Source organism: Pteropus medius, unplaced genomic scaffold (genome assembly GCF_902729225.1).
Source record: "Pteropus medius unplaced genomic scaffold, Ma_sr-lr_union100, whole genome shotgun sequence".
Classification (NCBI taxonomy): Eukaryota; Metazoa; Chordata; class Mammalia; order Chiroptera; family Pteropodidae; genus Pteropus; species Pteropus medius.
Window position 1 is genome coordinate 15,626,328 of NW_024342471.1, and position 27,954 is coordinate 15,654,281.

At 54.2% G+C, this 27,954-nt stretch overlaps 2 protein-coding genes and 1 pseudogene across 12 annotated transcripts in view; 1 reads left to right on the forward strand and 2 right to left on the reverse strand.

Annotated features, from left to right (window-relative positions):
- Nucleotides 1–1,930, forward strand: part of PKIG (cAMP-dependent protein kinase inhibitor gamma) — a 71,945-nt gene extending 70,015 nt beyond the window's left edge. For 5 of the 7 annotated variants that reach the window (XM_039864404.1, XM_039864408.1, XM_039864406.1 and 2 more), the window contains exon 4: nucleotides 1,154–1,930. In XM_039864404.1, coding sequence (XP_039720338.1) covers nucleotides 1,154–1,233 — 80 coding nt within the window. In that variant the 3' untranslated portion in view covers nucleotides 1,234–1,930. The remainder of the gene's footprint in view (nucleotides 1–1,153) is intronic. The other 2 variants (XM_039864401.1, XM_039864403.1) reach the window with 1 other exon arrangement.
- ADA (adenosine deaminase) lies at nucleotides 1,747–27,913 on the reverse strand. Of its 5 annotated transcripts, none has more exons than XR_005653091.1 (13): nucleotides 27,738–27,913; nucleotides 17,831–17,892; nucleotides 13,107–13,229; nucleotides 8,791–8,934; nucleotides 7,932–8,047; nucleotides 6,611–6,738; nucleotides 5,822–5,893; nucleotides 5,634–5,735; nucleotides 5,291–5,355; nucleotides 3,841–3,970; nucleotides 3,167–3,269; nucleotides 2,386–2,699; nucleotides 1,747–2,194 (listed from the first exon to the last, which is right to left on the reverse strand). XR_005653091.1 is itself a non-coding variant. In XM_039864397.1 (13 exons), the coding sequence occupies exons 4-13, from the start codon at nucleotides 13,169–13,171 to the stop codon at nucleotides 2,683–2,685; spliced, it is 942 nt and encodes a 313-aa protein (XP_039720331.1). In that variant the 5' UTR covers nucleotides 13,172–13,229; nucleotides 17,831–17,892; nucleotides 25,265–25,358; nucleotides 27,738–27,907; the 3' UTR covers nucleotides 2,390–2,682. The 5 variants fall into 5 exon arrangements, 4 of the variants coding, with proteins under 4 accessions (XP_039720331.1, XP_039720329.1, XP_039720328.1 ...); XM_039864397.1 differs by lacking the exon at nucleotides 1,747–2,194 and adding an exon at nucleotides 25,265–25,358 and having other exon boundaries at nucleotides 2,390–2,699; nucleotides 27,738–27,907; XM_039864395.1 differs by lacking the exon at nucleotides 1,747–2,194 and having other exon boundaries at nucleotides 2,390–2,699; nucleotides 5,831–5,893.
- LOC120604202 (uncharacterized) lies at nucleotides 21,615–21,726 on the reverse strand (annotated as a pseudogene).
- Nucleotides 27,914–27,954: the final 41 nt, after the last annotated feature.

Here is a 27,954-nt window from a genome sequence, read left to right on the forward strand (position 1 = left end):
GCTGGGACTGGCACGGAGGAAGCCTTACTCTTGGCTGAGACGTTCCCATGTCAGGTGACCACATACAGGCCTTTCAGCCACCTTATACACAGGCAGAAGTGTCACTGTCCTCGCTTTATGGAGCAGGAAGCAGAGGCTCAGAGAGAGTAAGTGAATTGCCAAGATCTCATAGCAAGGAAAAGGCAGAGCAGAGATTACTATGGAATCTAGCAAGACTGTTCCTGCTCGCCGGCATGGGAGGCTCAGGGCCAAATAGGGCATCATAAGCTGGGAAATGTGCCCAAAGTGCAGTCTAGTTCTTCAGGCCTCTGGCAGGGTCAGAAAGACCCTCTGGGACCAAGCCTTTGCTACAGGGACCTCCCAGGATAGGAGATAGCCTGGGGGAGGGGCAGGGGAGCCAGACGTCCAAGTTCTGCCTGCAGCACTTGCTTACCACCAACACGCACTTCCCAAGACTGCTGCAAGAGCGGAATGCGGCAAGGTCAAGGATGACAGGCCTTCATAAACTCCAAAGAATGCTGCTTTATGAGACTGCTTGATCTCCGGCCTCGGTTTTCTCATTCACATCATGCACTTAATCCCACCTCCGGGCACTGCATGGATTGCACAGAGCTCGGTACAGTGCTGTGGTTCTCCTTAGTCCCATGAAGGGCTCAGCCTAAGGACGCAAAGACAGAGGCCAGATAGGGAGGTGTGGCTAGTCTGGGGAGGACACAGCACAAAGAAACAGTCACAGGCTCTGCCCCCACGGTTCGTGGGCCATACCCTGGTACTCCCCTGAGCTGGCCTCGTCTCACACCCTTTTCTACTAAGAACAACTACCCCACACCAGTGCATGTTGGGACCTCCCATTCGCCCTCTCTTTCTGGAGAACTGGCACAAGGGTCCCGACCCTCAGCTGCCATGCACTTGATGCTTTTAGCATTCATCCACAATCCTGGCCTTTAACTGGGTTTAATTATACTAGTAACACCATGTGCATTCTCTTTGTAAGCATTTAAATGTTAGAGACCAGGCTAAGGTGCCTTCTGGCCACCACCACCCCTAATCCTCTCCTGCTCCGCAGGGCTCATCTACTGTTATCGCTTTGGCCAGGCCCTCCCAGACCTCCTCCTGTGCTTTTCATGTGTGTATATGTTCCTCTCCTCTCCAGAAGGACAGGCGGAGGCAGGCGCCCCAGACAAGGAAGCTAGCAATCAACCCGAAAGCAGCGATGGGACCACCTCATCTTGAATCTGACCTTGCACAAGGAGGCTGGAAGAGAGACCTGCTGTCCCCACCTGGACAGGAAGCCCTGGCACTGGCCCCGCAGCCTCTTCTCTGAGCCCTGTGTCCCAGGCAAGCAAGGCCAGACTGCCCCCAGAGGCCGCCGTGGCCCTTACCCTGGGAAGGCCCTCCGCCCACACCTGCAGGCTCCACGCTCCCATCACCTCCTCACAGTGCCCAGGTACACTTTCACGACACTGTAACCACAGGATGTTATTTATTCAGCGAGCGCTAGGACTTGGGCTGGGCCCTGCCCGCCGGGGTGAGCAGCCCACCCAAGGGCACTCCTTTCATGGGCGGCCTGGGCAAGGACTATGTTCCAGCTCTGCTTCCTCTTCCCCAACCCCCACCTTCTAGGTCAAGACCTTCTAATCCCTTTTTTTTTTTTTTTAAAAAAACACTTTTAAACTTTTAAAAACTTTTAAACATTTTTCAGCAGAGAGGGAAGGAGCTGACAATTCACTTTTTTCGGGGGGAGCCATTGTAAGCTAAACTCTTTGCCCATCTATGCAGCTCTGAGGTTCCCTCACGGAGCTTCACAGATAGATACATTTTTAGAGAAGAGATTTTTGTGCTCAAAACTACGTGGATCAACTCTTTGCCCTTTCTTTCTACCAAGATAAGTAACACCTGGGACCCAGGAAATAAATGCTGATTTGTGTGGCTGGTTTAAGATTATTTCTCTTTCAAACAGCAAAAGCAGGGGCTGGGCCTCGTAGTTCCAGTCGACAGTTAGCTGGGATCCAGCGCTATCCCAGGCTTTCATGGGAGAAATACCTGAGCAGACCGGCCGTTCCACAGAGGCCGGCACCGCGCCTCGGCCTGGTGTCTGAGCCGTCAGTCTTCCGTCTTACCTCCTCTCAGCACAGTCGCCAGCTTCTCAAACCCAGAAGGAAGGTTTTCCCCTTAAAACCTAGAGTGGGAGGGGCTAAGAGTTCAGGGAGCTTATGAGCGGACAGATTTCAAGGGAAGCTTCGTTTCTGGAGGGCGGGCAGGCTGTGGGCCCCTCTTCACCCCCAGCCTCGGAAGCTCCGGCTCCCCAGTTTCAGTGCCTGCCGGGTTCTCGGGCCGAGTCCCAGAGGCTCCTTCTGTTCCCACCTGAGACCACATCACACATACCACATGCTGCACGACACCAGCTGTTGCTTTTTATTGAGCACCAGGGTTTCGGCACAAGTCACCATCGGAGGTGGGTTTCAGAGTCAGCCAGGCCCGGGCACATAATCAGTGGAGAGACGTGGCCATGCCGAGGTATGTGTGTGTGTAGACATGGACACACGGGCTTCAAGAGCATCAGTAGCTCACTATGGAATCACAGTCTTCCTGGAGGGAGTAAGGTAGGAGTGTCGTTCAACCCCCAGAGTTGTGAAGACTCCATCCACAGGGCAAGGGCTCCGAGAGGCGGCTATGACATCATCATCGATGCTGCCCTGCTGGCCAGAGGAGCAGAAAGGTTAGGCAACTCACAGTACCCAGAATGTAAAGGGAAAAAAAAAAATCACAGAGCTTTGGAGCCAGAGAAGAGCCCCGCTTCTACAAATGGGGAGACAGGCTTAGAGCAAAGGAATGCCTTGCCAAGGCCACACAGGAAGGAGCAGAACAGAGCTAAGACCTGGGCCCTGCTCCTTGCTCTTGGCTTTGGGCAGTCATGCAGATGCTCCAAGTTGCCAAGACCTTTAGGACCGGACTTCATAAAGTCTCTCTCTCAGACCAGCATCAAGACAGCATTATACAGAAAATAAGCTGATCTAGTGCGAGGCTGCCACCAGCCAGGGACTTGTACCCAGGGAGTCGTCACACATCCTTGGGGCCACCCAAGACAGGAAGGGAGGGCGTCTTGCTAGAAGTCCCACAGAAAGGCGGGCTAGCCGAGCGCCCAGAAGCTCAGACGGGAAGGTACCTGCAGCGGCCGAAGGCGGCATCCCGTAGGCGTGATAGAGCAGGTCCAGGAGCTCCCTCTTCTCGCCCTCGGGGAGGAAACTGGACTTCGCCGCGTTGATGTTCTGGGAGCCACCGGCGCAGCAGACAACGTGGAATTAGAGAGCATGGCAATCCAGTGACAGCGCACCCTCTTCACTGAATATGGGCGATTAAGCTCAGGAGTGGGGGGCGAGAACTGGTCCCAGGTCACATAGCAGCAAGTGCCAGGGCAGAGGCCATGAGGTCCTGTGTTCTCAAAGTGGCACTCCACGATTCAGCCGTGGGAGAAGAAAGCTGGAGAAACTTTGAGACGGGGCCAGAAAGATACCCCTGCAGGGAGAGACTTTGGGGTGTTATAACCCCCAAAATCAAGGGCTCGGCCTGGGATCTATGAATAGCCTGAAAAGTGCAAAATTTTATAGCTGAGCATCTTTTAGGGAGAGGGGTAGACAGCTTTCCTGGCGTTCCCTGAAGGTCTCAACCCAAAGGACGGAACACCACACTTGGCCTAGGCCAGGACGACGCTGGGGAAGGCGGCTAACTCTGGGTCTGGCTTGGCCCGCTGAGGCAAACGCACTCAGCCCCAGAGGTTCCGGGCCCTGCAGGCCTTACACATGCCCAGGGTCAAGGCCACTGAGGCCCACGCTCACTCACCAGTCTCTTAAACTCCTCTTCAGTAAAGCCCATGTCCCGCTTGGTCATCTGGTAATCAGTGTCCAGGGTGGACTTGAAGATGAGCGGGTCATCTGTGTTGAGTGAATAGTTAGCCCGGTCATTTTTGAACCTGGGTGTGGAGAAGACACAGAGAAAAGCCCCTTCGTCTCCTGTGAACAGTCGCTGCATCAACCCTCGCCCTGTGAGCCTCACCTAATCCTTAGTCGCACCTGCAGGGCCTCGTACAGAGAACTCGGGTGGCTTGTCCAGGGTCACCTAACTAGCAACTCAAGACTCAAACCATCTGACCAGTCCAAAGCTGGGCAAAGGCAGGAGAGAGCGCCCAGGAGAATGGGGGTGTGGGGCGGCCACACAAGCACGCACCCCCCTGGCTCCCACCCTCTCCAGCCTTCCCCTTCAGCGCCAGCATTCTGGGAGAGCCGACCACACTGTCCCCCAGTCGTCGGCAAGCCCACTGGGATCTACTCTGCAGGCAGCATGGACACCGTCATGGGCACGCTCTCTGGCCACCGTCTTGTGAGGCCCAGTGGACCTTTCCTAGCTGAGTGCACTCGGCTTGTAGAGCAGAATTTTATGCTGTTGACTGTTCTTAGAACCCTTTCTCTCAATTTCTCAGACACCACACTTTGGCTTCCCTCCTACCCGTCTCTCCGGCCTGTCCCTTAAGTCCCTCAAATGTCACTGTCCATCTGGGTTCTATCCGAGGCCCTCTTGCTCCCTGTCTCTTGAGACCATCGCTCCTTCCAGCACCCTGTGTAGATGACTCCCGAGTTTTTCTCCAGCCCACCGGCTGTGCACCCATGTGCCCCCGAGAGCCTCCACCTGGACGTCCCACAGGTGCCGCACTCCCCTTTCCTGAGGCAGACCTCCGGACCCCGTGGAACCGGAACATTGGAGCCCAAGCTCCTTCTCTTCTCATACGCTGGGCAGGCATACCAGTGTGGCCTGACATTGGTCATTCCGAGTCTCTGCCGTCCTCGTCCCGTGTCAGGGACAGGCGGCTTTGCCCTACTGAGGTCTGGTGCCACTCCAAGAACTCAGTCGCAGGACAGCCTGCAGACGGGCCAAGGCCGCCTCGGTGGGGTGGAAGCGGGTAGGGTGGGCAGACCCTCCAGGCGAAGGCTTTGGGATGGCGCCTGGGGGTTGTCCAAGGGGCCAGGAGCAGAGACCATGTGAGCAGGAGACACTCACCTTTCTTTTGGGGCAGTAGGACATTCTGCTATAGTGGAATGAGCTATAGCGTGCCCGGCTCTGCTATTTAGTCAAGTTACAGCCCATCTGAGCTTTGGATTCATTTGTAAGTTGAGAATAGCGCCTGCTTCCCAAGGGTTCATACAGATTTTGTATCAAGAGACCCAGCCCCTGCATTTCCTTCCCACCCTGGGCTCTCCTAGTACAAAACTGAATGGCCCAGGGGAGTAAGCCTCACCGAACGACCGCGTGCTGTGTGTCTGGCTTCCAGGCGCCCGTGAGGTAGCTGGACCAGGGGCAGACCTGGAAGAGCAGGCATGGGGCTGGCGAGGACACCTCCAGGCCATGCTGACCGTGCCCTCCCCCACATCCTGGGGCTGGAACCACCTGCTCTGGCACCATTCTGGCCCCGGTCACACTGGCCTCCCTGCTGCCGACTCCGTGAGCCCGTCGGTCCCCTTCTCCCTCTACCACCTGGGCAGCTCTAATGCCCACTGCCCACACCTGCCACAGCTTGCCCTGCTCCTTTGGCTCCTGGGACCCTCTTGGCTTTCCACCTCCGTCCTCCCCCTCCCTGGCACCTCGAAGTGCATGTTCTCCTGTCGCAGCCTCTTGTAGAGGGCCTCATCCTCCACGGTATGGTAGCCGTGTCCCAGCCTCTGTGCCTTGAGCGTGTCCACAGCCTGCAGAGAAGCGGAGGGGAGCCCAGAATGAGGCGGGGAAGAAGCAGGGAGAAGGGTCCAGCCCCTCGTCAGCCCGGCCTCCTCACCGCTCTCACCACCTCTGCAGAGCCGACCTCCCCTGCGTGGACTGTGCGGTGAATGTTGCTCCTCACCGCCTCCTGAAAGGGCAAGAGCCAGGTCATGGGGGGCCCTGGGGGGCCCCAGCGGGCCCTGCCTCCACTACGCTTTGGGTCTTGAGTTTCGCAGCCTGGACCATGCCCACGGTCAGGCTGGCCCCTTCAAGATAGGGAAGTCTGGTCTTTTTAAATCATTAGGGGGTAGCTATCACTTACTAGACAGTTACGTGTCAGGCACTGTATGAAATGGTTTGCATACGTTAACTTTCACAACTATTGTAATACCTATTTTACAGGGGGTAGGGGGTGGAACTGAGGCTCAAGTAAGTGAAGTAATATGACCGAGGTCAAACAGCTAGAAAGTGGGGAGCCAAGCTCCGGACTTGGGCAGTGAGACTCCAGAGCCCCCACTTAACTCCATGCTTCACCCTTTCCCAAGGGAAGTGCATTGTGAGGCCAAGACGTTTGCTCCAATGCAGTTATCCTAGGAGATGAACCAGGCCCAGAGAAGAGACAGTCTTGCCCAAAGTCACACAGCAAATCATAGGCAGAAACGGGCTCAGACTCCCAAATGGCAAGTGGGGTCTTCGTACCGAATTCACGATTCCTAGGGCCCCCAGACCCAGCTGAGACACATCCGGGAACCCAAGAGGCCTCACACTCCCGTCTGTGCGACTGCTCCCTACTGTGGGTGAAGACAAGCTCCTCCCACAGCTCACCTGTGCCGGCCTCGCCCCGCCTCCTTCCCACAGGGCCCACCTCGAAGGCCTTCACGTGTCCAGGGAAGAGGCTGCTTCCTTCAAGGGTCTCGTCTCCAGCCAGGTCGATGGCCACCACAGTCTGTTGCTGGTACTTCTTACACAGCTCTACCACCTCGAGGGACCAGTCTGTGGGCGAGAGGCCCTGTCGGCAGCAGCACTCAGGAGGCGGGTCCCTTCAGAAGTGCTGCGCGCTGCCCATCCCGCCCCAGCCCCACCCGAGGGCAGCGCAAGACAGAGGGTCCAGTGTCTTCAAATCCTGACGACGGTCACGGCCTAACCACATGGCCTTCGGCAAACCACTCCGCCCAGTGGCTCAGAGGAGACACCTCCAGCTCCTGCACAGGGTTGTGGTGAGGCTTCCCAGAGGTCTTATTTGTAAATCGCCGAGGGCAGGGCCCGGGCTCAGTCCTCTCGTTTCTCCCCACAACAGCGCTCAAGGCGGGCTTACCCCACTTAGCAGGCGAGGAGACAGAGGCCCACTCAGATCGAAAGCAACTCACACTAGCACTAGGAAATATACGAACATACTGTGGACTCTTAACCAATAAAGTCATTGTGAAGTGTTTAAAAGAGAATGAACCAGATGGCCTCGGGTTCACATCTGAGCTTCGTGCCTCCCTGATTGAGAAGCAAGAAGCTTCGCCATTGTCTGCCTCAGTTCCCCCGTCTATCAGGTGGGGTAGGCAGTGCGAGTCCTCCGAGGCTGCTGCAGGGGCTAGAGAAAGTACGCGCAGGTCACTCGCTGTTGCAGGCGGGCCCTACAGCTTGGCATTGACCCTTTGTTTCGATTCTCACTACTTAGACTAGAAAATGAGGTAAGTACCATCGTCTCCTGTGACAACGCATATCTGAAGTCCAGAGCAGTGATGTGACGTGCCCAAGATCACACAGCGGGGCTCTGGGTATTTAATCAGTGTGAGTTACAAGTGAGGCCCCTCAGATCCCGGAGATCAGACCTACTCAGGTCCTGTGGCCTAGACCGGAAGAGGCCTAGCACACAGGGTCTCAGGGGAGGGCCACGGGCTGGTCGGAACCTGGCCCAGATTGTTTTCTATTGTTCAGGCTCCTTTGGATTTGAACCTCCTACAGGTCACATGATTATAAGGCCTGGTCTCCTTGGGAAAAAGGTCTCTGTTGCCAGGAAGTTCTGAGCCGACCCGGAAGGGCTCTAATGACTTCAGGAAGCCCCAAGGTCCCACTGTGGGCCCAAGGGATAGCAGGGGGCAAGGGGCACAGGGGAGACCAGGTGCAGCAGCAGTCTAAGAGGCTGGGGCTGGCGGCGGATGGGCAGCCTGGGGCAGGGCCGAGGTCATACTCACTGGGCTGGTGGCGCATGCAGCACAGGATGGAGCGCGCCTTCACCCCAAAGTTTCGCTCTCCCTCCTGCAGGCCCTGGCACACGAGGGCCACCACCTCGTCAGGGGTGAGGTCCCCTCTGTGTGGGGAAAGGAGGAGGGATGGGCCTGAGACAACGGAAAGTCTAAAGAGGAGCCCTGGGACAGAGGAGGGTGAGGAGGAGGGGGGAAGGGACAGAGGGAGAGGGACAATGCTGGGGGAGAGATGGGGGAGGCGATGGGAGGAGAGAAGAGAAAGAGGAATGTCCAGAAGCCTCCTCCCACCAACCCACTGCATCTAAGGAAAGCCTGAGGGAAATGGCCAAAAGCCCCCAGCAAACCCCCTTCCGGCTTCCTTGGAACTGCCTGTTGATTCCAGACCTGGAGGACCCCCCAGATGGAAAGCATGGCTATGCTCGCCTGGCCCACTTGTTCACTTGTTCACTTGTATCAGAGTCACGGCTAGAAGAGGGGCAGGTGACTGTGTGACACCACTCAAGATCCCTGGGCGGCAGGAATGGGCCAGATGCCCTGGGGTTGGAGCAGGGCCCCGCTAGGCACTGGGTAAGCCGGTTAACGTTCCTAGATGGCAGGCCTGGGCCTAGGACTAGGGGTGACAAGACACAGCCAAACGCTTTCGCCCAAGATAAAAACATAAGCCAAGGTGAGGAATGGGAACCACGTCTCTCATGACAGAATTAAGCCCATCTTCAGCCATAGACCAGATCGGGGGAAAAAATCAAAGTCTTGCTTGGGTCAGGGCCTCCCAACAGTCCGACCCTCGGGTCTCAGGCTGGGCCACCCTGCCACAGCCTCGGCCCAGCTCCTCCACGCAGTCACTCACTCAGCCTGGTGCCAGGAGATGGGCTCCACTTTAGAGTTGGCCAGCAGGTGTGGGCTGTAACGCACCTCCACGTACACCACGCCCTCCTTGGCCTTCATCTCAACGAACTCATAAGCAATCCTTTTGATGGCCTCCCGGCAGCCCCTGGGAAGAGAAAGCAGGGGGCGGGTTGGGATAACCTTCCCCAAAGTCCCTCGGGAGCTCCAGGAATAACAAAGCTGTCCCCAACCCTTGGTGGATCAAACTCACTTCTGGGTCCCCATTCCTTAACCCCCAGCCCCAAGCTCTGGGCGTCCACTGGAGAAGATGCTGAAGGTTCGGCAAGTGCCAGCAGCTCTGCTTCCGAACCGTATGCTAATTCCTGGCCCCTGCACCTCCGGCTCTAACCACCTTATCTAACAGGCCCCAGCGGTCCTTCACAAATGCAAATCAAAGCCCACTGCTCCTCCCCCTCTGAACCCAAGGGCTTCCACCACGTGGGATAAAATCCCAATTCTGTGGCCTGGCCCACAAGGCCCGTATCACCCGGCCCCTGCCGACCTCCCCAGCGCCCTCCTTCTCACTCATTCCACGAGCACAACAGAGGCTCTTTCTGTCCCGGGCACAGTCAAGCTTGTTTCCACATCGGACCTTTGTGTGCGCAGCCACCCCCGCCCCCACCTACATGCTCTTCCGCCAGACTGTCCTGTGTTCTCTCCTCCCTCCATTTAGACCCCGGCTCCAGCAGAGACGACTTCCGGAACCACTTTATTTTAAAACAGCCTCTCTGTCATTCTCCACCCCTTCCTCTGGACTTTAGTTTCCTCCGTGGCCCTTACTACCACTCGACGTTACGTGTCACATGGTTTGTTAGCCGATTTTCACCTCCCCTACTAGAATGTAGTCTGCATGAGACAAAGACTCCACCATCTGTCTTGTCACTGCTACGGTTCCTCACGCGAGGACAGAACCTAGGACATAATGGCCACACAAATATTTGTTGAGTGATGAATGTTGGCCAACAGGGACGGACACACGGAGGCCACAAAAGCAAAAACAGGCAAATTAAAGCACATTTAATTTGCTTTAAAAAGCTGCACAGCAAAGGAAACCATCAACAAAGTAAAAAGGCAACCTACGGAATGGGAGAAAATGTTTGTAAACCACAAATCTGACAGGGAACTAATATCCAAAATATATAAAGAACTACAACTCAATAGCAAACAAATAACCCAGATTTAATAATGGGCAAAGGACCTGGATAGACATTTCTCAAAAGACATACTAATGGCCAAACAGGTACATGAAAAGGTGGTCAACATCATGGATCATCAGGGAAATGCAAATCAAAACCACAATCCCATATCGCCTCACACCTCTTAGAATGGCTACTATCGAGAAGAGAAGCTAAGAGTTAAGTGTTGGTGAGGATGTGGAGAAAATGGAACCCTTGTGTACTGTTAGCAGGAGTGTAAATTGGTTTAGCCCGTATGGAAAACGATATGGCGATTCCTCTAAAAACAGTACTGTATGATCCAGCAATCACACTTCTGGGTATGTATCCCAAAGAAATGAAATTAGTATCTCACCGAATATCTGCACCCCCATGGTCATTGCAGTGTTATCCATAATAGCCAAGACATGGATGCAGTCTAAATGTCCACCTGCAGATGAATGGGAAAATGTCTCTCCTTCTCCCTCTCTGACACACACACACACACACACACACGTATTATTCAGCCTTAAAGGAGGAAATCCTGCCATTTGTGACTTGAATGAACCTGGAGGACATTATGCTAACTGAAATAAGCCAGACGCAGAAAGACAAATACTTGCATAATCTCGCATGTGGAATCCAAAATAGTCAAACTCATAAAAACCAAAAGTAGAAGAACAATTGTCGGGGGCAGGGGGTGGGGAGATGTTGATCAAAGGCTACGAACCTTCAGTGACGCAAGATGAGTAAGTTCCGAAGATGACGTACAGCACGGTGACTACAGTCGATACTGCACTGCACACTTGAGATTTGCGAAGAGGGTACATCTTAAGGGTTCTTACCACACGCGCACGCACACACACAATAACAGAGGTGATCGATATGTTAACAAGCTTGACTAGTGATCATTTCACGAGGTATGCGTACGTCAAGTTGTACATCTAAAACATATACAATTTCTACTCGTCGATTGCATTCCAATAAAACTAAAGAGAAAAAAGGGCACAGAGGGAGAAACCCAGAGGGAACTCTGGGATGGGGACACCCCTGGGACTCAGACTTGAATCCCGGGTCCCACACTTATCTGCTGTGTGACCTGTTAATCACGTTCTCTGACACACACATCAGAGGGTTATTGTGAGGGCAGATGAGTTAAATCTCATAAAACTCACCTGGGCCAGGGCTTGGAGCGGAACAGAAAAATGCTCAACTGTTTCATTGTTATTTCTGAGTGTTGGCTGCAGAAGCAAGGTGCAAACTAACCTGCAAGGGCTACTGTGAGTGTTGATCGAAGGACAGTGGACTGAGCCTTAGCGGCAAGTTTCTGCCACGAAGAGTGAAACCGGAACAATTACTAGAAAGCAGAATGTGTGAGGGAAGTGCCCTGGGGAAGCCGGCCACTGCCAGGAGGAGGGTCACTGCAAGTACCTGTGCCTTGGAGGGTGACAGTGGGCAGCAGCTGCCTCTCCAGTGGGAACAGCCCTGGGGGGTGGAGTCAGCCCTGCTGCAAGGGGGGCCAGCCTCCCAGAGAGAGGGTGCCCGATCTCCGCCACAGCTGTGGCATGCATTCCTTCCACCGTGACTGACACTGTCCCAGGCACAGGGGAAACGGCAAATCCCTGCTGTCAGAGCCTACGGTCTAGCAAGAGACAGGCAAATAAATGAGTGAAATATGTCGTTGGTCACATGGTGAAAATCTCTATGGAGACACAGGACGCAGGGGAGGGGGGTACGGAATGGTAATGGGCGGGGCCTGCGATCAGTAATAGGATCGGGAAGCCTCACTGAAAGTGACAGAGACATGAAGGAGGTGAGAAAGCAAGCCGCAGATGAGGGCTCTCATCTGACACCTGTGGATGCTGGCGGGGTGGGGGGAGGTCAGAGTCTCAAGCGGCTCTGAAGGAAATAATGTCTAACAGCCTGCTTGACTCGGGCCTTCAGGGGGCTGGGCCCCCTCTGCGTGTGGCCAGAGACAAGAGCAGCCTCAGGGGTGGCATGGAGAGATGCCTCAGCCTGCGTCTATGTTCTGGGGTGGGGCTGTCTTGGGAGGTGCGAGGCAGATGCCTCTAGGGAGGGGGCATGTGTCTGCCAGTGCAGCTGCTTACCAGGGGCAGGGCTGAGCCTAAAAGCCTCCAGCAAGAAGCCAGCCACCTTGGCACAACATCTTCCTTTGCTAGGACTTCTCATGCGTGCTTGGCCACTTACAGCAGCCAAAGGCCTCTGCCTGCCTCACACACCTTCACTGGTCCTCCAATAATGCATGCATGGCCCATCCTCCAAACCCTTCCTCAGGCCTAGCCCTCTGGACAATGCACGCCCTCTCCACCCCAAGGCCCGGGCCAGCCTTCCCTGACTGCTCCCAGCACCTTTGCCTCTTCCCCTCCTGAGCTCCCAGAGCACCGACATGCCTTGGGAAACTCTGCCTGGTGCCAAGAAGCTTAAGGTGGCATGGGGGCAAGAATCTGGACTTTACTCTCTGCCAGTTGTGGGGTCCTGGGCAAGCCCCTTCACTTCCCTGAGCCTTCATTTCCTCCTCTGGAAATGAGGAGTATGTCCCCCTAGCAGCCCTACTGATGACTACAAAACGTATAGTTCTGTGAGCTATCCATATATTGTATTTTGTCTGAGAGAGATTCTGCTATTAAAAAATGGAAGGAATGCAAAATAACAAAAGCACCAGTGTCTGGCTGTCAATAAAGGTAGCAATTGTCTGCATAGTAAAAGGGGGCTTGGTGAGGACAGTGCTGTGTTCACTCTAAACTCCAGCCCTAAGAGGTGGACGGCATCCCAGGCCCACTGTCTGGATGAGGGACTGAGGCCCAGAGAGGGTGAATTTGTCCAGTGTTATTTCATGAAAGAGTGTGAGACTAGGATCTGTGCTCTTAACCCACACATTCTGTCACTTCTCTGTAGAAGTTGAAGGGATTTCAATTCATCACACCCACTTCCCGGAAGGGAAAACTGAGGCCCCAAAGCATAGAGAGTTCTGAGCAAGTATGTACGATGGTCAGAAGCAGAGCTAGGGCCTCCCGCCCCACAGGCTGAGGTGCAGGCCTGGTGCTGGCAGTTGTCCCAGGCACAGGGACCGACGCTGTCCAGGGCCTGAGGGTGGGGGACTCACGCAATGGCAGGCATGTAGTAGTCGAACTTGGCCAGGAAGCCAGGGAGGCTGAGCGGCTTGTCCATGCCGATGAAGTCCTGCAGCTCCTTAGCTGTGCTGGCAGGGAGGGCGATGCCCCTCTTCCTGGGGACAAAACATGAGGGCAGTGGACTGACCCTGGGCACCCCTCCATCCAACTCTTCCCATTGGGCAGATGGGAAAACTGAGGTCCAGGGCATACAGAACCAGGACCGGAATCCTTCCAGCACCTCCTGTCCCCAAGACCATGACCAGCCAGAGAATCTCAAGGATAGCCAGGATTAAAATCTGTTTGTGCACATGGACACACACATGTGGACAGAGGAGGTATGAGGGCAAGCCCACTGCTCCGCCCCAGGAGTTGGCGCAGTCAGATTGTTCTACGCCAGCTCAAGGGTTATCAGAGGCAATCACTACAGCGCAGGAGCAGGGGCCAGGGCAGACGCCTGCCCTCCCTCCTCCGACCTCTGTCTGGCCAGCACGTCAGAGAGGCTTGCCCGGCCCAGTGTGCTGGGAGAGGGCTGGGACAGCTGGCCATCAGCCTCAGAGGTCCCTCCCCTCCCTGCCCACAGTCCTCCCCGTTCCCAGGGCTAGATATAGCCATCACTCAGTAAGGGCTTGCTAAGGACAGCCCTCCTGGCCCGGAGCCTCCTTCCCCCCACCAGCACCTCCGCCTCCCCCAGCCAGGGGCGACAGGATGCGAGGGGGGCTGACTTCCCACTTTCTGCACAGCCTGGGTCACGGGTCACCCTGGGCCTCAGCTTTCCCACTTTGAAGATAAAAGGGACAAAGAATTACTAGACATCAAGCAACGCTTCTACCATGAGGGACGAAACGAGAGACAAAAGGAGCTCCGAGGAAACAAAAAAAATGCAGAAAACAGAAGAAAACTTAAGAACCCTAAAATGAACATCCTCGATTAGAAGGAATGGAAAATAAAAGCTGAGAACATCCTCCGGCAAGCAGAACAAAAGATTAAAAAAAATTAGGAACAAACGGTTAGGTGAGTTAGATGATGAAGTCAGGAGGCTCAAGCATCTAGTTAGCCACAAAGGGAGCAGACGGAAGGGAGGAAATTGCCAAAGACATGGAAGTTCAAGCAAGTAGTCTTGAAGTCTTTTAACGGCTTCCGTCATTCAAATATTAAAATGTTTCCCTACATAAATACCTATTACGTAAGCCCCCTAAATACGCCCTCTTCCCTCTCTGGTGGCCCCGGGTCCCTGTGAGTGCCCAGTGGGTATCACCAAGGGTCACCCTGGTGCCCACCACCAGTCTGCCAGTCAGCCCAGCGTGATCCCCATTCCTGCAAGACACAGTGGCGGGGTGGGGTGAGGGGGGCGGGCAGGTGAACCTCTGGTGCTGTCCTGGCAGTGAGGTCGGGTGCTCGCTGAGCCTTCCACTGTGGGCCAGCCTCCCCAAAGTCGCCCTCGCGAAGCCACCCCCAGTGACCACGTCCTCTGCAGAGCCTGTACTTTGGGTATCTTTCTGGGCACCAGCGGATGGAAGGCAGAGGAAGTGATGCTAAGGTTCTGGCTCCCATGTTAGCGAACACAGTGGCCACATCTGCCTTGGGCCCACTGGGCCTGCTACTCCTGATTCTCCCTGTGGTGTCCCTCTAGCTCGTGTGACCCCACGGCTTCCTGGTGGAGGTCCTCCTCCTCCTCCACCTCTTTCAGATCTCCTTCCATGGATTTCAACTCACCATCCAGAGGCCCACCCTCCACATCTGCACACCACCATCTGAGGGTGTATCACGTGCTGGGCGCTGGATGAATAGCAGCAACCAGAACAGACCCATGTGTCCGACCACCCCTGGAAGCCAGGCATCTCAGGCCACCTTTCCCCTCCCCTTCCTGGGATGGCTCCTCCAAATATGGCTCCTCCATCTACCCAGCTGCCCAAACCAAAGATGGGAGCCTCCTCCCACCAACGCTGTCTCCCTTGTCCCCTTCCTGCCATGGTGGGCAATGTACCTATAAGAAGCCTGACCACAGAGAGCCAGTGAGGAGGATAAGCTCAGGTTCATACCCCTCCTGTGTCTGCCAGCTCCCGGGCAGGGGGCATCCCCTCTGAGGACCCCCATGTCCTTGTCAGTGAAACTCAGGATATTTTCTCTGCAGGGTACAGAGAGAGACACGTGAGACTATTTATACATCCTTGAAAAGAGCAGATGCTGAAGCCAGATGGCCTGGGTTCGAATCCCGGCTCTGTTATGAAGGCTACGTGACCTTGGGCAAGTTCCCCACCCTCTCTGTTTACTAGGTCAGACGTGTTTAAGAAACACCCAGAATGGCCTAAGTAAGAAGCAGAAGAAGAGGTCAGAACTTCCACAGGCTTTTAGAACTTGAAGGGCCATATGTGAACTTTGGCTTTGGCCCTGAGCAAGGTGGGAGGGACTGTGGGAGGGTTTGAGCAGAGGAGTGAGCCAATCAGATAATTGTTGTAAGATAATTCTTCCGACGGCAGTAGTGGAGGGTCAGTAGACAGGGGAGGCCAGAGAGGACACTTGGAGACCAGTCAGGAAGCCATCGCAATAGTCCAAGTGGTGGCTCAGAGCAGGGTGGTGACAGGGAGAGAACAGCCAGATTCAGAATGTGTCTCGGAGAAAAAGCTGACAGGGTCTTGGAGGAGACTGAGAAAGAGCCAGGAGAAGCCCCTGGAGAGGGCGGAATCACAGGAGCTGAAGGAAGAAGAAACAGGAGGAAACAGAATCAGCGGAGGCCCACGACACGGAGGCAGAACAGGGCCACTGACTTGGCCTGAGGCTCGGCTCACAGGCCAGATGCTGCCCTCTCAGGCCTGGCCCACCCCCACCAGGAAGTCCTCCAGGGCTCTCCATATCTGAGTCTCCGCTGATCTAGAGATCAAACTCCAGCTGGCACCCCCGCCCCCTTCCTCCAGGGCCAAGAGTGTTCAGAGACACCAGACATGGGAAACTGAAAATCTGAACAGCTCCCCCACCCACGGTTCCTTTCCCGTCACCCCACCCCCACAGTCTTGCCACCTGGCTGCGCTAATGAGTGCTCTATGATCCCTTAATGAGCACCCGGATGAGATCCCATCTTGGCACCCATAACCCGCTCTCGGCCTCGTCAGGGCCCTGCAGCGATGGCTGGTACTCGACATGGGCAAAGGACAGGCAGAGATAAGCCAGGCGGGCTTTCCCCGACTTAGCCTGAGCCACTGGTTATGTTAATGACATTGTCATCATTAAGTGACATTCCTGGAGCACTCGCTGTGCTCAGCCCTGAGCTAAGTGATTCATCTAAACCTCTAGTGGTGGGATAATGGTCACACCCTCCTCACGAGACAAGTCACTTGACCTATCAGGACTCCGTTTCTTCACCCACAATATGGGGCCAGTAACGGGACCTACTTTACCGGTCATGAGGATTAAGCTCACCCCCGTGTGGCACTTGAAGCAGAGTTGCGCACACAGTAACTGCTCACACACTTATATAGTTAAATAACAGTTAAATCAACAGCCGCTTCCCAGAGCAAGCTCGCTGGAAGGGAGACGAGATGGCGGAAAGTGTTCTTCTGCCAGAACTTTCTCCGGGAGTTGGAAGAGGTGCTCCCGAGAGTCGGGGGCAAATCCAAGGAGCGCCAGTTCTCCACGGAGCGGGCATATGCGTAACTGAGAGGATTCTGGTTTACCGGGCAGCATGTTCAAATTCAGGTCCAGAGCTGAACCTCTCAAGACAATGAGGGAGACGCAGAGTCCTTCCAGCTCCAAACAGAATAGGTGTTGGGCGAGCTATAAAGAACTCAGGCTGCCGAGGGGCGGGGTGGCAGGAGGGGCCGCCATCTCCCACGTCAGCTCTAGACAAAGGCCCTATTCTTCCCCTAAACCTGCAGAGGCCAAAGATAAATAGTAAGGAGGAAACGGGGTGTCTGGATTTGAATCTGGATCCACTGGCCTTCAAAGTCCCTGTTCTTAAGTGTTGGACCCAACAGAGGGGCCACTATGAGCCAGTGAGGGGAGGGAAGGGCAGACCTTCCTCACGGGGGGGCCACTAGGGACCCTTCAACCCACCAGCACCCACGAGAGCTGAGGCAGGATCTGTGTTCTCACTTGGAAGATGCAGGGTTGGGCCCAGAGAGGGGAGCAACTTCTGCACATCTTCTAGCAGGTTACCATGGTGATGTGGAACAGCTCTGGGCGTCAGACGGCCCCACCTTGGGCAACGCCTTCACTTCTGTGAGCCTGTTCTCTCCTCAGCGAGCTGGGGATAGCAATACCCTCCTCCTCCAAGTGCAGAGGGATTAAATTCTGACTCAAGGAACAGGCTCAGCGCAGCCCAGCCCTAGGAGATGCTCGGCAAATGGTACTGGCATCCTGTGTGGGTGGGTCACCTGCCACAGGTTCTCAGCCAAAAAACAGGACTGGTTTTGTGTGTGCTTGTCTGGCGTGGGTGTCTGTGCGTGTGTGTGTCTGTCTGTAAGGTGAGGCAAGCTTCCCTCTGTCTCACCTGGCAGCAGGAAGCCAAGAGTCGAAGGCGCAGAAGACATGGGCTATGGGTCTCCAGCTCAGAGCTGAGGCCTCCATGTTTCCACAGACCCCTTCTTCTGCCCAGGGTATGACTCAATTCCACAGAGATACGGGAAGAAGTAGCAACCCCAGAATTCTCTAGAAGCCTCTGGGTCAAACTGTGGACCCTACCCAAATCCTAGGGAGTAAGGCCTCTTATTAGTGAACTTACCTGCCGTAATATAAGATGGTTTCAGGCTTGATGGCTCCATCTAAGTGAACGTGTAATTCTACCTGCAAGGGGCAAAGGGAAGAGAGGGTGCACACACCCATGAATGCCTGGAGGAACTTTCAGAGTTCATATTAATATTAACCATAATAACCATTAATCAGCACTTAGCAGATACCACATACAACACGTTATTAAACTCTACGCACGTTATCTTGTTTAATCTTCCTCTGCGGGGTAGGTTTAATTGCTTTTCTACCTCTTTCACAGTTGAGAATGCTGAGGTTCAGAGAGGTTAAATAACTTGTCCAAGCCAGTAATGGAAGTAGGATCCCAATCCAGTACCTTTGGTCTTAATCACAGGTGGTAAGTGGCAGGACTGGAATTCTAATCTGAGCCCAAACCTAAACCTGGTGCTCCTGAACGGGAGGCCAGCCATGGTCCCATGGGAGCTCCCGAGCCCCAGCCACCACATAGGCGATCCTGCTCTCAGCCAACTCAATAAACGAAATCCAGCTTTAACACAAAGGGTTGACCACGGACTTCCTGGACTAGTGATTCAGTCAGTATATTTTGAAAATCAGGCTCCATTTTCAAAAGTGGGAGTGACTCTTCAGCAAAGCTCATCAGGAATTGATATTAGGCAACACAAGATCTTTTCAGTACACTAGAAAGGACACTAGATACTTAGCCGTCTGGATGACCATCCCCTACACGCTCAGCCCCATGAACAGCACTCTGCACACAAAGCCAAGAGTTAAAGGACAGGGGCTCGGGAAATAGCAGTCAGGCTGGACTCCCAGCTCTGCCCCTTCTCTGCCTGTGTGACTTAGACGCTCAATCTCTCTGAGCCTGTTTCCTCGACTGAGAAACAGTGGACGTTACTGCCTCCCTGTCCAAGAACAATTGTTGGGATTCACGAAGACACTGTAGGTGGACATGTGTGGCCCATGGGACATGGCCCCACCTCTCGACCAGGGTGTTTTCCATGAGCTGTTGAGAGAAGCACAGCAGGCAGAGGGAGACAGTGGGACGGGGCCCTTGCCATCTGCTTGTTCCAGGTCACAGAGGAAACTCTTCCTGGGCCAGGGGGTGATCCTGAAAACTCTCGACTGACATTCCACTGGGGTGGGGCCTCCTCTGGAACTTAAGAGACCTGGACAAGAAAGTGGCTGCCCTGGCTGGGGAGGGAGCCAAGGGCATCACGGAATACCCATGAGCTGCTTCCTGCACAGGGAACCCAGCCCAGACCCGGGGAGGCCACCGGGGACAGATCCGCCAAGTCCTCCTATCAGCAGGACATCCAAGTCGTCAGAAGTCATCTGGCCGGCAAAGGACCAAGCAGCACTCACACCCAGACTCGGAGTCAACTGAGCTGTTGGATTCCCTAACAAAACGAGTTTAATGCCCCGCTCGGCCAAATGTTTATTGCGTTCTCGAAAAATGCTCAACATCGGAAACACTGACACTTCCTGTCCAGGGACCTGCCAACCAGCTGTGTGACCTCAGACAGGGGCCTCACATCTAAGCCTCTGTTTCCTTATCTTTAATCACCTCCATAGCTGTGGTGAGGATCCAGCCAGAGGGGCAGGGCTGACTTGTGGTTAGAGCTGGAATCTCAGCTCCTCTACTCCCTCTCTGGGTGACCTGAGGAAAGTTACTTCACTTTCCGAGCCTCGGTGTCCCCCTCTATCCAACGGGGAGGATAACAAGCCCTCCTCTTAGGCTTCACCATGTCAATGCATGCAATGTGCTTAGACCAGCTCTTAAAAGCAAACTCTAAGGAAGCATCAACTAAGAGTCCTTCGTTCAACAGGTGGTCAAGGCCCTGCTGGGGATGGAGAGCTAAGGTCAAGGAACAGAGGCCTGCTCCTGTGACACTTACATTCCAGTAAGAGCAAGAGATAGGAAGTGTCGCATCGATAAACGTACAATCGAAGCCATGACAACTCCTTGGAAAGCACACACGCAGTCTTACAAAAGAGGTAACAAAAGAAAGAACCTCACCCAGCGAGGCCAGCAATGGCTCCCTGGAGAAAGCAGAGCTTGAGCTAAGATCTGGAGGATGAAGAACCAAGTAGGCAAAGGCAGGGGTGAGGCGGAAGGCTGGAAAAGCATTCCAGGCAGAGGGAACAGCACATGCAAAGGCTGTGCAGAGAGAGAACGTGGTGGATGAGAGGAAGTGGAACACGGGTGCGAATGAGGGAAGGGCGGTGGGACTGGAGAGGCCGCAGACACACACACGAGCAGCAGCAGCAATGTGACCACGGAGCCGGGGAAGGGGGCAGATGAGACCACAAGCCAAGGAACCCCTGGAGCCACTGGAAGACGGCAATGAATAGATTTTCCCCTAGAGCCCTCAAAAGGGTGCATCATCCTGCTGACACCCTGATTTTGGACTCCATGTCAGTGAGAAAATTAATTTCTGTGGTTTTAAGGTACCCGTTATATGGTATTTGTTACAGCAACCACAAGAAACTAATACAGTTGGGTCTTGCCGGTGGCCGAGGAACCAGGAGAGCAGAACTATGTCCCTGGGGCTAAGGGAACAGGGCTCCTGGAGGAGCGGTCCTCGGCTCTGGCTGCCTCTTGAGAGCAACTAGGAAGCTCTGGAAAGTTATCGATGCCCAGGCCAATGAAATCACAATCCTTGGGGGTGGGCCTGGCTTTTTTTTTTTTTTTTTTTTTTTTGCAATGCAAGGCCAAGATCAAGAACCACTGTCCAGAGGAACCAATCTAGAGGCCTAAGAGGACAGAATCCACACTGGAATAAGGTAAGAAGGCAAGGTAAGAAAATGGAGAAAGTTTAGACCATCTTTTCAAGAATTTACCCCTGAAGGGGAAGAAAGAGCTTGGGAGGGGCTAGAGGTAGACGTGGGATAAGGGAAGTGCATTTCTTTTTAGGGTGGGCATGACCTGGGCATGTGTAAACGGTGATGGAGAAGACCGAAGTTCAGAGAGATGTCGCATGGGGTTGCTGAGAAGGTAGGAGGGGTGAGATAGTCAAAAGCAGGCTTGGCCGTGGCGCCTCTGATGAGAAATTGGCAGTAAATCTGGCAGGCTGTCCCTCGTTGCTGTGTGCCCTGTTGTGGGTGGGGGGGCTGGTGTAGCTACTTCTGGTCAAGCACTTAAACGCCAATGCAAGACTCCCTGGAGCCCTCTTCTCATTCTGGCATAGCAACTAGCAATGTTCAGGATGATAACCACCCACCTGCCTGGGTCCCTGCATGACTGTGATGAGCAGACTGACCGATGCATAGTGCGAGCAGGAATGACGGACATCTCTGCCGCTTGAGGCCCCTTAGACCTGAGGACGTTAGTTACTGCAGCACATCGTAGCCCATCCTGCCTGACGAGCAGACGTACCTTTCTGAACTCGTTACAAATTGTGACAGAAAAATGAGCCAGGTACATGACAAAGAAAAACATAGGAAGGGAGGAGGCACAACTTAGAAAAAGTGTAGAAAAGATCATTTTGAGGTAAGGGGGAAAATAAAGGAGTTAGACAGAGAGAAGGAAGGAGAGAAATGGTTCCAGGCAGAGGGAACAGCACGGGCTAAGTGTCTGCATCAGCGATCGGTCAGGGAATTGGCGAGAATGAGGTTGGTGGAGAGAGATGAGGCCGCAGAGAAAGTGCTCACAGGTCACGGTTAAGGGGATCTACTGAGGAGCTTTAAACAGTGGAGTCACTTTTTTTTTTTTTTTAGGAGAGGCAACCCTTGGTTGACCTCACAGATTGCAAGGACCTTGTTAGCTTACGATCCCTTATTTTTTTTTTAATTTGTTACGCCTACAGCACCTGGTCTTCCTAGGTGGTCTCCCATCCAAGTACTAACCGGGCCAACCCTGCTTAGCTTCCGAGATCAGCCGGGATCGGGCAGGGCGGCATGGCCGTAGACAGGAATCACTTTTTAAAAGCTTTTTCCGCTGCTGTGTGGGGAGCAGGTTGGAGAGAGCCAGAACAGAAGACAGCGCTGACGCTGACGCAGGCATCCAGATGGGGGACGAGCGTAACCGGGGTGGGGGACACGCCCACCTCATCAGAGAGCAGGCAGGTGCTCGGTGAGCACGAGCTGCCTAGTGCAGCAGAGCGTGGAGGGAAGGTCTCGGAGTCAGGCAGCAGGCAAGAGGCCCCTGGGGAGAAACAAAGCAGAACCCACCAGGTCCCACTCTCCTCCTCTAGGCTTCCTGGGAAGCTGCCCTGACACATTTCCAGGGAGGAGTAGAGATAGAAGCCACCCCCACAGGCAGCCCAAACTCAGGCAGGCCTCCAAATGACCTTTCTGGAAAACTGTGACTATCTGTGGAAAAGTTTGTCAGCCCGCCCTAGATGACGATGGGGTGCAAGCTTGGAGACCAGGGTGGGGACCTTGCTCTGCTGGCCCCATTCAGATAAAAGGAGCCGCAGTGGCTTCTAACTACCATGTTCTAGACCATCTACATGCATTACCTTATTTCATCCTAACCACCAGTAAGGTAGGAACTTCACTCTCATTTTACAGATGGGGAAACTGAAGCTCAAAGAAGCATTTAAGGGCACAGAGTCAGTCAGTGATAGAGTCAGGATTTGAACCCACATCTGAGTTTTGACTCCTACTATATGTACTTTCTCTGCAGGCCTAGCCTCAGATATAATACAGAAGTATTAACAGCAGTTGCTTACTATTATCAGACCCTTCTCTCATGTAATCTTAACCCTAATCAAGGTATACATTAGCCCCATGTTGCGGATGGGGAAATGGACCTGCCAAGCTGAACTCACAGCGTGTTGGTGACCTGCTCAGGGTTACACAGACTCATAGTGGCAGAGCTGGGCTGGAACTCAAGTGTCTCCAACTCTGAGCCCAAGTCCTGCCCACAGGCCACACCACCTCCCTGGCAAGCCTCCTGACCTCTGTGGAAGCAGCTTATGCCTCATGCCCTGCACTTGCTCTCCGTGTGGCTGATTTGCAATCAGAACTGCAGGAAATCCTCCCACATCTGAATAGGAAGCATCCCCAGTTACCAAGAAATAATATTTACTAAACGCCCATGAGGTGCTGGGCACAGTGGGAACATGGGGAAACACAGAGTCTTTGTTCTCAGGAGATGTCAGCCAGACAGGTGAGGTCCAGGGAGGCACATTCACTTGCCCAAGGTCACCCATCCTCTTTCGGGGTCTATCCCAGACTACTTCTCCCCAGGGCTCCCCATGCCCCCCAAACACATCACTGTTGTTTCCATCCCACTGACTTTGAAATTCACTTACTATGTCTATCTCTTCTACTATTAGTTTCCTAAAAGCAGGGACTTCATGTGATCATGCTGAACCCTCAGGCCCTAGAACAGGGCCTGGCACAGCAAAAAGTGTTCCTCCTCTCCCTGTCCTAGGTCAGCAGTGCTGTGTCCTCTCTCTGCCTCAAGGAAGGGGCTGACCTACCCCTGTGGGCTCGGCCCAGAACCCAGACAAAGCAGAGTGTCCAGGGTTGCCTGACCAGCCCCTGGAACCTGGGCACTGCAGTTGGAACCTGGATGACCCACGGTACAAACTGAGGGGCAGACGTCCCCCCATTCTTAGCCCTGCTCTTACCGATGAGCTGAGAAGTGCTAGGGGGCAGAGCCGCCATGGCCTCTCATCTGACTTTTGGGGTGAGGTAGGGAGACAGACCAACCCTGGGGCTGACAAATTGTTTCAGCCACACCTCCTCCGGGAAGTCCCCCGGGCTCAGCCCCATCTTGGCTCCAGAAGCTCTGAGGTACAGAAGGGGCAGAGCAGTTCCTCAGAGCTTTCTGCTGACTTGGGACCTGACTGAGCTCTGTTGCTGCTGTGAGCTTCCCCAGAGGTTTCATGGAAGTCAAGGTGTGTCTTCAGCCAGGGGGACATGGGATGAGAGCCTCAGAACTCAGCACAGTTGTCCCCATTTTATAGGTGAGAAGACCGAGGCTCAGAGAGATTAAAGAACGTGCCTTACATCACAGACTGAGTGCCACAGCCAGGATGCTGTTTGACCCATGAACCACAATCAGAAGTCATAACCACAATAGACCCACTTCATCCTGCCTATCGGTGCTAAGTCAGTGCTGGTAAAATCTGAGTAGAATCATCAATAACCATGAGGAGGATGATCGATAACAGCCAGCATTGGTGTGCCCCCCATCTCAGCTAGGCCTGTACTTGGTGTTTTATGCAGGGTGGATACACATATGATCCCCATTTTACAGATGGGCAAACTGAGGCACAGAGAAGTAACTCACTTGGGCTCCTGAAAATAACTAGGGATCAGCACTCAGATCCAGTTGGCCTGGCCCCAGCTGGTGCCCAAGTTTAAACTCCTTGTCTCGCTCTGTGGTCACAGGACACGAGTCTGTTTCGTCCTCTACTTTGCTGCTCTGGGCCTGAGAACCCTAAAGGGTGAGGTGAGCCTGCCCCCAACACACTGGGTAAATATAGATTCGAAACTCACTCTGGCCCCCTGGCCTACTCTTCTCTCCTGTCCAAAGCAAGGCCGTAGGCCTGCCCTTCCCTGCTACAGGGGACACTCCTTAGGGCAACTGGGCTCCTTCCGACCCAGACCAAGCCCACCCGAGGTCAGATATGGAATCAGGAGGCTGGCTGCTGTCCCCTGCTTTGCTGTGTGACCAGACACTTCCTCTCTCCGGGCTTCCACGAAACCCAGTCTCTGTTCCCTTCCCTCCTAACTGCCACACGAGTTGTAACGGTAAAGCGGCTCTTCCCTGGGGCATTTTTATTTTAACAGGTGGCTCTGGTAACTGCAAAAGCACAGACAGTCCAAAGCAGTACTGGCGACGGGCTTTGTGGCAGGAAGATGACCAGCAAGAGACGGGGCAGGTGGAGAGGCTTCCCAGAGTCCATTGCAGCCCCCACTGCAGTCCCGGGGAGGAAATGAAGACCTCAGGGCCTGCCGCTTGTCAGCCCGCACCAATCAGTACATCGAATTCCCCCCAGATCATGATAACACCATGATCTTCGGGTTATCAGCTCATTTTACACAGAAGGAAGCTGGAGTTCAGGAAGCTGTCCACCTGAGCTCTTAAACCTGCTAAGGAGCAAGACAGGAGTTCCACTCCAATCTATCTGAAGTTCAAGGCTGCCCTGATTCTAACTCCTGCCCCACAAAGTGGGAATGGCAAGCTAGCCAAGCAGGTAACTGCATCCATGTCAGTTTCAGGTAGATCTGGGTTCAAGTCTAACTCTGCTGCTTCCTGGCCGTGTGACTTTGGCAAGTTCCTTCCCCTCTCTGAGCCTGTTTCCTCATATGTAAATGAAGAGACTAGGATCTAACCACAGAGGGCTGTCCTGAGCATTAAATGAGTGAATACATGCAAAGCAGTTGGAACGATGCCTAATTCAGAGTAAATATTCAAATATGAGAAAGATTTAGTCCCAATTCTCCTTGGCATCAGAAAGAGGCAGTTTAGAAACCATGCAGTTCCAACCTGGGCCAGCTCACTCGCCAGTCTACAGCCTGGAGGCTGATTTTGAGTAGCCTTGAGCAAGTCACTTCACCTCTCCAGGCCTCAGTTTCCTCATCTATAAATAAGGAAAACATCTGCCTTGTCAAGTTGTCCAGAGAATTCTGTGCAATAAATCACGGAAGGCACCAGATACCCACAAACATTCAAATGACAGCCGTTATTATGATAACAGGCATGTGATCAGCATTGCCCTCCCTGACAAAGAACTTCCGAGTGCCCCAAGCATTTGTGGGGATGAGGTAATCAAACCAGGTGGGCAGCTGTTTTAAGGCCTTGCCATTCAAAGTGTGGTTCGTGTTTGTAGCAGCATTAGGGTCACCTGGGAACCGATCAGAAGCGTAGCATCTCAGCCCCCACCCTGGACCTCCGATTCAGTCTGAAAATGAACAGAAGTCAGGTGATTTGAGGACACTGTGTATACGTGAAGTTTGGAAAACGCTGCCCTGTTCTACCTTCTTAAAGCTGGCCAAGTACTGGGTCTCACCTGAGGCAGGTAGGAGAAGACAGAGAGGCCTGCACTTGAGGCACTGGCACCTCCACCCCCACAGGCCTCTGCAGAGGTAGTTCAGGAAAGCTAGTTAGGGGCACAGGAATTTAAAGCTAGTCCCTGCTGGGCTCAAACTCGAGCTGGGCTACCTCCTTGCTGTGTGATCTTCCTAGCCTGCTTCATCCCTGTGCCTCTGTTTCTCCATTTGTAAAACAGAATGACACCAGCTACCTCAGAGTCACTATTATCAATTAATGCGGGTAACGTGTTCAAAATGGTGCCTGGCACAGAGCAATAATTCAACTCAATAAGCACCAGCTACTCAGCTACTAATACTAGTGATTATTCTCCGCCACACCATGGGAAGGTGGGGAGCTGGTTCTGGGTTACAGTGGCTCTGAGACTCATGCTCCTTCTGGCTTCCCCTGCTCAGGCACATTCCCTCCTCACGGAAACATAAAATTTATCACACCTCATGTACATAGTGACACTACGTTCACCTTCAAACATCCCTTGTTAACCTCCAGACACCCCACAAGCAGGTGAAACCCATTTCCCGGGTGTAGAAATGGAGGCCCAGAGAGGGGAAATGACCTGACAGCTTGAAGCAGAGGGTTGGGCGAGGCCAAAAATTGGTGATAACAGTAACAGTCCCTGCCCCACGGGGTTGTAAAAGTGTTACAAGGATTGAATTGGAGCATAAAGCAAGTTCTATAGAAATGTTACCTTTTATTCATCTCCATACTCCCGTTTCACTCCCAATCAAGGTGTTTTGTCTGTTGCCTTGGGATTCATGACAGGGTACGGTGGTCCCCCAGCCCAAGAGCAGAGGGAAGCCAAAAACAGTTAAAAAAAAAAAAAAGCCTTCAGAGGAAAAGCTGATGGGGCACAGGCATCCTGACAAGGTGTGGAGGAGGAGGCCTGGGGTGGGGAGGAGGGCTGCCCCAGCTCTCCCACATCTGGCAGGAAGTAGCTGAGCATTTGCCCTGTGGTGGCTGCATCAGCAGTGGGGGAGGCTAGGCCTTATCCCCCCGGGGTCTCCCCTTCCTTTCTGTCTCCTCACACACACCCCAACATTCGCGACTTCCGCTGTCATCACTCACACCTGTTTCTCAGATGGGTACGTTGAAGCAGACTGAGGCTCGCTCCTTCCCCTGACCACCCCCAGCAGTCTCAAATGCTCCTAGCAGATGCATTCCGCTAGGCAGCCATCTGGGTTGCTCCCCTCCCTGGATGGAATCTCAGTGCTCTGAAGCCCAACAAGGGGGCCTGAACTCTGCCTGACACCACAGTTCCCAGGACACCACAGCCGGTGGGAGGAGGGACAAGAGAGTATCCCTTGGGGCAAGTGAACCTTACCGGGGTCCAAGACCTATGGTTCACCCAAACCCTCTGCTCCTCGTGGCGGGACGGGGGTAGAGGGAGCGCTGGGGGCGCTGCTCCCCCCTCCTCCCTTCTCTGGCATGGCTTGAGGTTCTGCATCCACAAACCTAGGCTCCTAGGCACTGACAAAACCATCAGTGTTAGAGTTTAAAGCTGTTTACTTCCACGGAGCGCTCAGTCCCACTAGATATGAGTGAAGACCCAGGACCCCACATTACACCTGAGGTTCAGAGAGGTCAAGCCCGCTGCCTAAGGTCACACAGCCGCTCAGCGCCCGTGATGCTAGGATGCCCACCTGACAGACGCTGAAACCGAGACGAGGGGAGCCAAGTCAGAGGCAGGGGGCCAGCGAGGGGTGCCTCTGGGTTCGAGACCCTCTCTCCCTCGCTGTCTTCTCATTAAACAGCCCAGAGGCAGAAGAGGGTCTGAGCTGAGGGGAGAAGGCGCCTGCAGGGGTTCCATTCGCTTCCGCGGCGTGGATGCCTCTAAGCCCTCCGGCCAGACAAGGAACCGGAACCCGGAGCCGGACCCGGAGCCCGCGCCCCCACCCGCGCCCGCGCTCACTTTGGGCTTGTCGAAGGCGGGCGTCTGGGTCATGGTGCCAGCGTGCGACCTGGCGCTGCTCCCTCCGCTGAAGGCCGGTGGTCTCCGTGGGATCCGCGGCGGGTGCGCTTCCCCGGGGGTTCACAGGGACTGCGGCCCACCACGCTCCACTTAACCCGGCCGGCCCCGCCCCGGCCCCGCCCCCGCCCCGCCCCCTGCCCGCGCGGGCCCTGCCCCT

What these genes read in the sequence shown, in the direction of transcription:
- ADA (XM_039864394.1), bottom strand. Translation starts at nt 27,770, where the DNA reads ATGACCCAGACGCCCGCCTTCGACAAGCCCAAA. An exon ending in CCGCCTTCGACAAGCCCAAA is followed by an intron (nt 17,893 to 27,737) that starts GTGAGCGCGGGC and finishes TGCCCCTTGCAG; the next exon opens with GTAGAATTACACGTTCACTT. An exon ending in ATCTCCTGGCACCAGGCTGA is followed by an intron (nt 8,048 to 8,790) that starts GTGAGTGACTGC and finishes TTCCCCACACAG; the next exon opens with AGGGGACCTCACCCCTGACG.